We start from the raw sequence: 11,380 nt of genomic DNA on the forward strand, positions 1-11,380 counted from the left end.
ATGCCGCGCATGAGATATTTTGGTTCGAGTGTATATAGATGAAACCAATCGCACCTCTTTCTCTATTATATATGTGTACACATTTGCGGCCGTGAAGGTCCATCCCCTAAGCGATGAAGGATGCCCAGGTGGGTAGCCCATTAGTAATAATTATAGTAGGTAATTATACCTAGGTAGGAACTACTGACCTGAGACATTAAGTTTATTCTAGATGAAGGAAGGTCGAGCTATGACAGTCGGTGGACTCGGATTCTCGGATTCTCGGCTACTCTCTCCACAGTATCCCTATCCCCGCATCCACCTTCCTGGTACCCGAACCCGACATTTCCGTTCACCTCGTTTCACATTATGCAAACACAAGCAATCATGGCCCCTGTACCTCCTCCGCAGTCATCTCCAACAGTGTCTCAGTCTTCCAGATCCCTTTCGGGCAAGCGTCCTTTGTCTACCAATGCAGACGCCGACGAGGAAAACCGTCGGAAAGACCCGAAGATTAGCAGGGCCTGTGACACCTGCAAGAGAAAGAAGATACGATGCGATGGCATAATCCCATGCAGCAATTGTGCCAAGAGGAAGCTCAATTGCGCTTATGACACCAAATATGGCCGAGGGCGACCTCCAACTCCACCACCTTCAACCGTACTCAATGAACCCCAAGACAGAACACGAAGTGGTGATTCAAATGACCATTCTATCTGGCACCAACCAGGACCTGTTGCTCACGGTATCTCGACTTCGCAAGCGCATTCGCGCGCCTCGCCCGAAATCGAAATCGAGGGTCAATATTTTGACCCTACCTCGGGGTTGAACTTTTTACACCGAGCGTGGAAAAAGTTGTTGACCCAAAAGGATGAGTCTACATCATATGATTCAAGCGATACGGAGCGAAACCAACTTCTCACTTCGGCCGGAGACCGCCCGTTTCATGTCGACAACAGCACATCAGACGCCTTTATCCCAGATGCCTCGACAGCGAGAAAGCTACAGGAGTTCTATTTTGAAACGTGTGTTGTGACTTACCGTATGTTCCACCGACAAACTGTTGAAGGCTGGATGGAGCTGTTCTTGAAGGATCGACAATTACAAAGGCCGATGGCTCAGTCCCTTGGTAATTCCAGGACTGCGATTCTCCTTACAATCATGGCTATCGCGACTCTGCGCCTTGAGAAAGTACACGGGGAAATGTCCACGGAGGATGAGTCACTTGTTCTACAACGAAGCGATCATTTGTTCTGTGCTGGTATGAGATTGACCGAAATGGAGATGGGGTTCCCTCGCCTAGAGTCAGCACAGGCGCGCCTCATCCAGGTCCTTTATCTTCTTCAGACTGCTCGTATGAACAAAGGCTGGTATACATTCGGGAACGCATTCCATATCACGCTCTCCTTGGGTATGCACAGGAGACGCGATCAAAAGCGAGACTTTCCTTTCACGAGCAAGCGACAGAATTATATCACTTCGGAGTGCTATAAGCGCACATTTTGGGCGGCATACATAATTGACAAGTATCTCAGTATTGTATTTGGTCGGCCTCGACTTTACCAAGATGATGACATTGATCAGAACTTCCCAGATAATGTCAATGATGAAGACATGACCCCACAGGGACCTTCCACCCCGGATGAACCAGCAGATTGTTACATTGATGCTCTCATATTTCATGCAAAGTACATACCGCCTGCCAACTACGACAATATTAGCTCTACTAACACATTTGTAGAATTGCCCGAATAATTGGAAAGGTGTCACAAGAAGTATACTCAGTCAGCGACCTGTCCAACCAAGATCGCCTGGCAGCTGCCCATCGATCTAGCCGCGAATTACATGAATGGCATGCCAGCCTGCCACCACACTTAGGTACTGTGAAACCATCGACATTGATTCCTAGTTTCCGCCGTCAGGCTATCGCTTTGCAGCTTGCGTATTCGCACGCCCTCATTCACACCAATCGGCCCTTCCTTTTGACTGAAGGAGGGTCTGAGAATGTCACCGAATGCATCTCTGCCACCAAGGCCAGTTTAGAGCTCGTCAACAGAATGGCGGGGGATAATACGTTACTTCATTCCTTCTGGTGGACGCACTATGTCATCTTCTGTGCATTGGCAGTGGTCTACGTTTGGGAAATTCAACGAACCACAAGACCTACTGAGATAGATACCCAGTCTCTAGGCAAAATCTTTGATCTAGCAGAGAAATGCCACGGTCATATCAAGCGAGCATCTACTGGTCTATCACAAAACCAACGATACAGTATCATACTTGACGAATTGAGATCAGAGGCACAAAGATGTCGAATCTTGAGGGGAAATACGCCTCATCCACAACAAAGTGGTCGCCCTGGTGGCGAGACCAACGCCAACACAGAGATTGGGTTTCCATTCTTGCAGGATCCGGATATGTTCGGATCTACGGTGGGTGTTCAGGAAGAGCTGATGCCGAACATGCTGGACAGTTTTCTGTTCAGTGACTGGCAGACTCTTGACTCATCGGTATGTGTATCCCTGGACCAATTGGCAATGCCCTTGTAGTAATAGCTAACCTTAACCTTCTTCGAAGGCCATCTTCCCATTTCCTGATCCAAATTCGGTTTCCCCGACCTTCCCCGCAGTTCCATAAGACAGACGGTGGGAACTTGTTAGGAGATACTCCACTTTTTGGACTCAGAACTCAATGTTATCGGACTTCGCGGAAAAGATGACTCCGGACGGCAAGATTCCGGGGGTAGTCCGGGGTTGCCAAGACTGCTAACGCACCCCAGTTTGCTTCGCTCTCGAAGTGGCTTTTCTATATCTACCTCGTGGGGTTGCCATGGACCACAACACGTACTTTATAAGATGATCTCAAATCACTATTTCGATATATCTTTTATTCCAGACACCAACTAGCTCCATCATGGCCGACAAAGACGCTGCAGTGGTGCACCTGGAGCATCAATCAGGCCAGGGAATATCTGCTGACGATGCGGAGTTCTTGTCGAACTTTCCAGATGAAGCGAAAAAGAAAGTCCTTAGGAAGGTGAGAGTGCAGTGGTAAGCGGTATAATGAGCTTTACTGACAAAGTGCATCTAGGTTGACGTATGCATTCCTCTCGATCTCTCCCTATTGACCCCAAAAACGATGACTGAGTTTCAATTCTAGGTGAGGCTTGTTCCAATGCTTGCTCTCTTGTACTTGGTCGCGTACATCGATAAGACAAACATTGGTATGTCCTCCCAGAAGCCCCATGCAAGACATTTTCTTACTCCCAACAGGAAATGCCAAGATCGAGGGCCTTCTTCCAAGCCTACACATGGACGGTGTGCAATACAACATTGCCTTATCCATCTTTTTCATACCTTATGTCCTTGCCGGTACGCAACCTTTATGTGAAGCCTATGGATATCCACTAACGTAGTTGAAGAGGTGCCGAGCAATATAATCTTGAACCGGTTCAAGAAACCGTCACAATATTTGGGATTTCTGATCTTTTGCTGGGGTGTGATCATGCTTTGTACGGGGTTTGTTCAAAACTTTGCCGGTCTAGTGGTGATCCGCTTCCTGCTGGGACTTTTCGAGTAAATCCTCCGAATCATATCTAACGGTGTTCCCCCTATACTGACAATTTTCCAGAGCTGGCTTTCTTCCAGGTGCCGTACTTGTGATTTCGAAATGGTATCTCCCAAACGAGACACAGACCCGCATTGCTATTTTGTATACATCTGCCGCTTCTGGCGGTGCTTTCTCGGGTCTGCTGGCATTCGGGCTCGCCAAAATGGATGGCATAGGAGGCTACGAAGGATGGCGCTGGGTCAGTTCTTTCTTTTCTCATCTGTTAAGATCTGTTAAGTCTTTATTTTCTAACATCCATGTCAGATCTTTATTATAGAAGGTCTCGCAACCATTGCCATGGCCGTCGCTTGTTATTTCCTCCTTCTGGACTCGCCATCCTTGTCTCCAGGCTGGCTGACTTCAGATGAGGTTCGATATCTCGAAGTGCGTCAATTAGCCTCCAATAATCACAGTGGTCGTCACAAAGGATTCGACAAGGAGATAATCCTCAGCGTCCTTTTGGACTGGAAGATATATCTTCTTATACTTGCCACCTGGTCCAATGCTGTTCCCAACTACGCACTCAAGTTCAGTATGCCCGAGATCATCAAAACCATGGGCTACAAGTCAGCCAACGCCCAACTTCTGACCATCCCCCCATACGCCGTCGGCGCTGCGTCAGCTTACGGCTTTTCCGTGTTCGCGGATCGCTTCTCGTGGAGAATGCCCTTCATCCTGGCGCCGCAGTGCTCACTTATAGTAGCGTTCGGAATATTATTTTCCAAGGCCGCCGACATCGAGAATAACATAGCACTGTGCTACTTTGGGATTTGTCTCGCTTGCTTCGGAATGTATCCCATTCTCCCCGGCGTCAATGCTTGGAATGTTTGCAACATCCCGAATCCTCACAAGCGCGCCGTGGCCATTGGTTATCTAATTTGCGTGGGTAATGTGGGTGGAATCATCGGGAGCTATATTTACAGAGCTGAAGAGAAGCCCCGATACCCCACTGGTTACGGGACTTCACTTGGGTTCGCTGCTGCTGGAATTATGGCTTGTTTATCCTTGGAATTTTGTCTCTGGAGTGCAAACAAAAAGAAAGCTCTCATGACTGTGTCTGAAATTGAGGAAAAGTATACTGAGGACCAGCTTCAAGAGATGGAGGAAAGGAGCCCTATGTTCAAGTATAGCTTGTGAGATATCAACATGGGTATGCGGAATTGACGAAACCAACTTTCCAAGAAATGGCCTTTCCACGTAACTGACGAAAAGGTGCATCAAAGGCTACCAAATAGCTCTAGACCAAAAAGATATTCTAAGTCGACAGAAACACACCCAGCAATGATATCTTCCCTATAGCGCTCTGCGTATTTGATAGCAAAGGCAGCCCAACCGTTCATGGGAAGGCTTAGATCCACCGGAAACGACACATAAAATTTCCGCTGATGGTGCATAGCAATACCCTTGGTAATTTCAAATAATCCGCTATGAAGACGTTGGATCACAGTATTTATCAAGTCCTTATCGGAGAGTCCAATATCGTGGGCTCGAAATGGCACTGACACCCACCATGCATCTCTGGTAGAAGAGGTATTGTGCTCAAAGATAGGTAGGCCATCTTGCACAAATATTGTACGAGTAGAAGACATGGATTTTGTCATAGTAAAAAAGCCTGGATCAAATGTTTTGGTTATCTGAAAAGTACATGGGTGGTTGGCTATTACAATGCTTTTAAGTATTTTGGCACGCCAGAAATGATCCAAACTGGCCCATTGAGACTTTCAGTCTTCACACAGGTTTTACTATCTTCAAGACACAGGTGTGTTAGCCTTTCTGTTTCAAAGGCATCCTAGAAAATGTCTTACAACACAAAGCCTTTACACATACGAGCTAGCATGGAACAAAGACCACATAAAAGAGGAACAGTTGAACGCTGATCACCGCTTATTACTTGTGCATATAAGAAGCCCAATCCCATTACAGGATTAATCAACGACTACCAAGTTCATTAACTCTTCGCACCATGGAGAAAAAGTCAACCACGGATGTTTTCATGAGCATATCACCTGAAGATGCGCTAGAAAGTGCGCGTGGCAGGAAAACCAATGTATATCGCAGCTATCCACTGCCAGCCACTGTTCGTCGCATCTGGTTCTACACCACCGCTCCGCTACAGTTTATTGAGTATGTGGTGTGTATATCACACAATGAGCTGGAATCCAACACAGGCGGAAAGCAATCTTACAGTTACAAGATTCTCCAGGTATGGATGTTGAAGCGCCCTATCTACCTGCATCAGGCTATCTCGCGCGGCATACTGAAAGCTCCCCCGCGAAAGTACTGTTGGGCGACGGAGAGTTTCTTGGATAGCTGTCCGTTCTATCGACAGTATCCAGTGAGAGGTCAGAAGGAAATCTTTTGGTAAAGGTGAAAATGCACTCACTTTTACTTCCTATTACTAGATAGCGAACAATGAATTGACTTTCTTCTGTCTTTTTCCAAGTTAAAGTAATATTGAAAACCGAAACGGCAGAATGTTCGACCGTGCTCACTCTATCAAGCGAGTGGAACCACCAGGAGATCTACCTATTTTAGTACGGAGTAATAGTGTCAGGATTAATATACACTAATTGCTTGGCGTGTGAAGGCTGAAGGCTGCTAGTTGGCATTGTTGGTATTAACCCTCCAACACATAATGCACTCTATATAACGTAGGGACTGTGTGCAACCTGCAGATATACCTACATATACCTTGGCACTACAATGTCAGAGATTATCTAGGCCTGTTGGCAATCTGTCCAGGCTTTTTAAAGCCGTCCACGATACCCCTTTCACATGTGGGGTTCAACTATAGTGGTCTGCAATATACATCGCTCCATATATTAAGAGCTCTTACTGCCACAAAACACCAAGTGATGTATGGAAAGTAGAGCGGTCTTTGATCCAGCACACTCCGTTAATATTAATAATTGATTTTTATGCAGTCTAGTGATACAATATAGGCCACTTTCTGAGTTCTTTCTATGCCTGTTGTATATTGAAACATAGATGGTTTATGTATGCATCCAATAGAATCACAGAATAGCCCAAATAGTGGATCTTTCCGTGGACCGAATTAGTTCCGAAGGGCTCCTATTGGTCCGATTACTGATCCTTCAAACATTTCCTCCGCTTGACAGGTTGATCACTCATCACGGCATGTTTTACCCCCGAACTTCGTAGGTAAATGTTGGACAACAGCTTCTGTGTGTTCAGGAGATGTAAATGGTCCGGCAACAATTAACCTATACATATATAAATTGAGGCCCGCAATATGGATGCATCTTTGGTTTCTTTTCTTTTGTTTTTCTCTTCCAATTCTCTCACAGTCAAATCCGTATTTGACACAGTATCATGGACCAAAAACAATTTAAAGTTGTCATCGTGGGTGGCGGCATTGCTGGACTCACTCTAGCCTTGATGCTAGAGAGAAATGGCATCGATTTCGTCGTCCTTGAAGCGTACGGCAGCATTGCACCTCAGGTCGGGGCTAGTTTCGGCGTTTTGCCAAACGGCTTTCGCATTCTGGACCAGCTGGGTTGTTATGAGTCAGTTCTGAAGATGGCGGAATATCCAGTCGATAAATTCCATTTCCGAGATTCCCAAGGACAACCATTCTGGACATTCGATAACTTTAACGAGACTTCAATCGGAAGGTTTGTAGCATTTCCATCATTATCGAAACAACAGGATCAACTGACGGCACGTAAGACATGGTTACCCTGTCGTTTTCCTCGACCGACGAATGTTGATAGAAGTCCTCTATGAAAAGATCCAGGATAAGTCCAAAGTGATCACCTCTGAGCGGGTCCAGAGTATCGAGAATGGTACTTCGAGTGTCACGGTTACCACAACGACTGGTCAGACCTACATCGGAAATATCGTAGTCGGAGCAGATGGGATCCATTCCAAAGTGCGTCAAGAGATGTGGAAAGCGGCCGAAAAGGTAGATCCCGCCTGTATTGATCCCACAGAGGAATCTGGTATGAAAATCAAACCCGAAGCACTTGGGAAGTACTGGCTAACTCTTGTGAAAGCACTGCCTGCAACCTACGCATGCATCTTCGGCATTTCCAAAGGCGTCAAAGGGATCGAGAAAGGCACGATGAACTCGGTGTTCAATGAGCATTACTCGTATCTTGTCCCCAGTGGACCCGGAGACCTCACCTACTGGTTTCTCGTGCGTAATATGGGAAAGACGTACTATGGTGCAGATATCCCTCGGTTCACCAAGGAGGAAGAGGAGACATTTGCAATGGAACATTTGGATGACCAGATCACCCCCACGCTTCAATTTTCCGCTCTGTATAAGAGCAAGATCGCCTCGGCATACAGCAGTCTGCCAGAATACGTCTATAAAAGATGGCATTTCCAGAGAACTATGACTATTGGCGACGCCAGTCACAAAGTGAGACTACTTACCCGAGAACAAGAGCATGCGAAGACTTACCAATATTTCTTCCAATAGTTTGAGCCTTTGACAGGCCAGGGAGGAAATAATGCAATGGAGACCGCCGCATCCCTGACAAATCATCTCGTTGCTGCCCTCAGAAACTGCCAGTCCGGGACGCTGTCGTCTGCAGATATTACCAAAGTCTTTGAGAACGTTCAACAGCAGCGTGAAAAACGTGCGTGGGGATTGGTCAAAGCATCCCATGCTAGGCAACGTCTGGACTGCCTGGAAACGCCCTTCATGAAGTTCATGGCAAGATACGTATTACCGCGCTTCCCAAAATCCGTTGTTCTCAGCAAATGGATCGACACGTATTCTCCCGCAGTGTCCTTGGACATGCTTCCATTGCCACATAGGCCTCGAGAAATTGCATATTTTGACGAGCGCTTCAGAGTACCGTCTTCTCGGGGCGTGGTAACAATCTTGTTGTACGCTGCGTACTTCCTCTTAGCCTGGCTAGGCTATCGCCAGCTCTCCACAGCAATGAGGGAGAATGGAACAATGGGGTTGGTCCGCCAGGCAATTCAGAACCACTCGGTTCTGCTCCCAGGAGGAGTTGAAGCTCCCCTTCGCCAGGTGTACACAGGTCTCGGACCCGTTGACCTCATCTTGAAAATATTGGTAACAATATTCCTGCCAGCGGTCTCCAACTTTTCTACACCGGAGCAGCCATTGCAAGTTCTGTACTTCTTAGCTTCGATGATGCCAATCATCGCTATATGGACGGTGGAAGGGTTCCGACCAAGGAACAAATGGACCCTTCTTGCCACTCCGAGTCTATGGGCGGTTCTGTATCAGTTGCGAGGTATTGGGCTGATCGCACCGCTCTATTTCGCATCGAGCACTTATATTTCCTCTGGGATACAATACTTCTCCCCAAGTACCCGCACACTTCCTCAATCCACCGCCCGAGCCATACTGCCCGCACTGGTATTGGGATTCGTCGTACCTACAATCATGCTGTTCTTCCCATTGGCTGATGCCCTAAACACGCGACAGGTCTTCATTGTACTGTGGCAGCCCGCTCCGGTATATGTGGTTATCTTGACTCAGATATTCTCTCGTATCATCACATTGATCGGTTCGGACACACCGGCCAAGGCTGATAGTGCAGCGGAGAGCAACTATAACCGTGACATCCCACACCTGCAAACCCTCTATGCTGTCGCTGGTTGTGTATCTGCTTGCTTCCACGTGGCCATGCTGCTGAGCTGGGCTGCTCTGGGCACAGACTTTATCACTAAGGCGTTTATTCCATCCGATGCCTTCGCACAGGTGTCAACACTTGCAGACGGCGTCTTCGTGTTCTTCCAAAACGACTTCTTGCTTGTTGCAGCGGCAACTCTCCTGTGGTGCCTCGCTAGCGTGTGGGACCTGTACCGCCTTGGTGTTTGTAACGTTTCCTGGCAGATGGCACTAACCGGTTTGATTACGGGTTCCGTGGTAATCGGACCGGGTGCGACTGTGGCAGCTGTGTGGTATTGGCGGGAGGAGGTTATGAGTCGGACATCTTTCCTTCGGCATGGTCCGGGTCTCTAGCTCAGCCTAGAGTCATTTATGGTGCGATTTTGGTGTTGAAAACCACATGATCAAGGAAGGAAGGTCACATTGTAGTAATTGGGATACTGTATAAATTCCCCATAGAAGTTAGAATGATGATATTGTAGGAACTATTCAAGAACTTGTACCAGGGGTAGGAAATTGGCGGTATGGAAGGTCAACCTTTAATATGGAAAATACCGCATGGTGCACTGGCGGTTGGAGACTGCCGTAGTATGTGAAGGAAAACAGGGTATTAGATCGCAGGTTTGAAAGGCATAACTGCACACGAGCCCTGAAGGCTATCCTGGAGAGCTAGTAACCCCAACTGAGATCCACCTCATATTGTGCGATACTACCCTCTCGACATCAGACCGGCGAAAGCCAGCCACACAGCCCAGAGCCACTGGGAGCCGGCTCAGTTCTGGCTAGGTTAGCTTTGATGGTTCTACTTGACGCAGTGAATAATAGTAAACAATAGAGTGGGCGTACTGTTGATCAATTTATACTCGTCGATGACCATCATCATACTGCCTGGTAATTCGCCTTGGGGGTCCGAAAGTGCGATAGCCCGCCTGGACTAGACGGATAAGATATTGTAAGGGGAGACGAAGGAAACTCGCCCACACCGATGCCTTGATTGAACAGGTATCTCTCGACATCATGCACATCAAACCAGTCTTCGTCAGCAGGGACATGAGACACGCCATTTGTCATTCGGAAGAGGGCGAAGCTATCCGGAACAGCGTCACCGGAAGGTAGTAAGTGTGTTCCTGCACCACCAAAACTGATATATGGGAATCGAGCATCGATGACAGGCTGACAAGGTTCCATGGTAATGACACGTCCGAAATAGTCTAGGATTTCGGCTCGTGGCATTCTTTGTAGGAGTAGTCCAAACTCCCACATATCTTCATCTTTGTATGACGGATTTGACAGAAACTGATGGCCACTTTGAGCACAAGCGCGGAAAAGCCGTTGGGTGAAGGGTGTGGTCGCATATTGGATGGTGTGTGTTTCAGCAATAAATGGTGTCACAGGGATGTGAACCAAATCGTTCGATTGGTTATCCAGGTTCTGGGTATTAGTCGACGGAATCATGCCAGCAGACGAGCCCAAAAACAGTTTCCAGAAGTCAGACTTCGAAGTGTGATCTTTTAACCTGCCGATTGATACCTCGGACGCGACCTGCGCGTGGGGTTGCTCATTGACAACCTGGGATGGTTCTGAAGGTTGGTTCTTTTGGGACCCTTGAAAGGGAATATCGGCCCGCTTGAAATGCGACACTATATCATCCCGGAGCAACTGTACAGTCCGGAAAAGTTGAGGCTGGGACCACTGCGACCCGTCCCGGATCACTTGATTGTCGAATGCATGCATCGTCTGGCTTAGCTGATTAAGTACATCTTCCAGTTGCTCTACGCGAGCTTTCAGTGAAGTGAGTTGAGACTGCTGACGAGATCGGTACGCCTGTTGCGCTTCGCGGACTTGGGCGCGTCGTATCTGTGGCGGTGAGACTGAGTGATTTTTTTATTTTTACCTGCGGAAAGGGGCCTCACGGATTTTGCATCTTCAACTGGTTTTCGGGGTCGCCCAAGAGATCTTCTTACTTGTGATGTGGGCATTGTACAATTCGAGGGTATGAAGGTCCAGTAGTTTGGCCACGACTCAGTGAGACCGCTAAGTATTGGAATGCCAAGCCCGCATTCCCGCGAGAAGTTACTTGGCCTCATGTTTGAACTTGGCTCATTAGTATATTCTACATTCGGATTTTTCATTATTTTCATGAATGTATGATCTCCTGATCTCTTTTCGCTTACT

The 11,380-nt window shown here is 47.5% G+C and overlaps 5 protein-coding genes across 5 annotated transcripts; 4 read left to right on the top strand and 1 right to left on the bottom strand.

Moving 5' to 3' along the window:
• Positions 1-348: 348 nt before the first annotated feature.
• On the top strand, positions 349-2,616 carry N7489_000461 (Zn(II)2Cys6 transcription factor; the record flags this gene model as incomplete). The annotated part of the gene is made up of 3 exons (XM_056706216.1): positions 349-1,667; positions 1,721-2,489; positions 2,557-2,616. 3 exons carry the CDS (start codon positions 349-351, stop codon positions 2,614-2,616), a joined length of 2,148 nt encoding a protein of 715 aa, XP_056570518.1.
• Positions 2,617-3,483: 867 nt separating this feature from the next.
• On the top strand, positions 3,484-4,725 carry N7489_000462 (putative MFS transporter; the record flags this gene model as incomplete). Its single annotated transcript, XM_056706217.1, has 3 exons — positions 3,484-3,554; positions 3,610-3,787; positions 3,853-4,725. 3 exons carry the CDS (start codon positions 3,484-3,486, stop codon positions 4,723-4,725), a joined length of 1,122 nt encoding a protein of 373 aa, XP_056570519.1.
• An 826-nt stretch (positions 4,726-5,551) lies between these two features.
• Positions 5,552-5,953, top strand: N7489_000463 (uncharacterized protein; the record flags this gene model as incomplete). The annotated part of the gene is made up of 1 exon (XM_056706218.1): positions 5,552-5,953. One exon carries the CDS (start codon positions 5,552-5,554, stop codon positions 5,951-5,953), a length of 402 nt encoding a protein of 133 aa, XP_056570520.1.
• Positions 5,954-6,921: 968 nt separating this feature from the next.
• N7489_000464 (FAD-dependent oxidoreductase) lies at positions 6,922-9,559 on the top strand (the record flags this gene model as incomplete). The annotated part of the gene is made up of 3 exons (XM_056706219.1): positions 6,922-7,223; positions 7,279-7,975; positions 8,036-9,559. The coding sequence occupies 3 exons, from the start codon at positions 6,922-6,924 to the stop codon at positions 9,557-9,559; spliced, it is 2,523 nt and encodes an 840-aa protein (XP_056570521.1).
• A 525-nt stretch (positions 9,560-10,084) lies between these two features.
• On the bottom strand, positions 10,085-11,184 carry N7489_000465 (bZIP transcription factor; the record flags this gene model as incomplete). The annotated part of the gene is made up of 2 exons (XM_056706220.1): positions 10,085-11,062; positions 11,170-11,184. 2 exons carry the CDS (start codon positions 11,182-11,184, stop codon positions 10,085-10,087), a joined length of 993 nt encoding a protein of 330 aa, XP_056570522.1.
• Positions 11,185-11,380: the final 196 nt, after the last annotated feature.

This window comes from Penicillium chrysogenum (genome assembly GCF_028827035.1).
Source record: "Penicillium chrysogenum strain IBT 35668 chromosome Unknown utg000001l_segment0_segment0, whole genome shotgun sequence".
Classification (NCBI taxonomy): Eukaryota; Fungi; Ascomycota; class Eurotiomycetes; order Eurotiales; family Aspergillaceae; genus Penicillium; species Penicillium chrysogenum.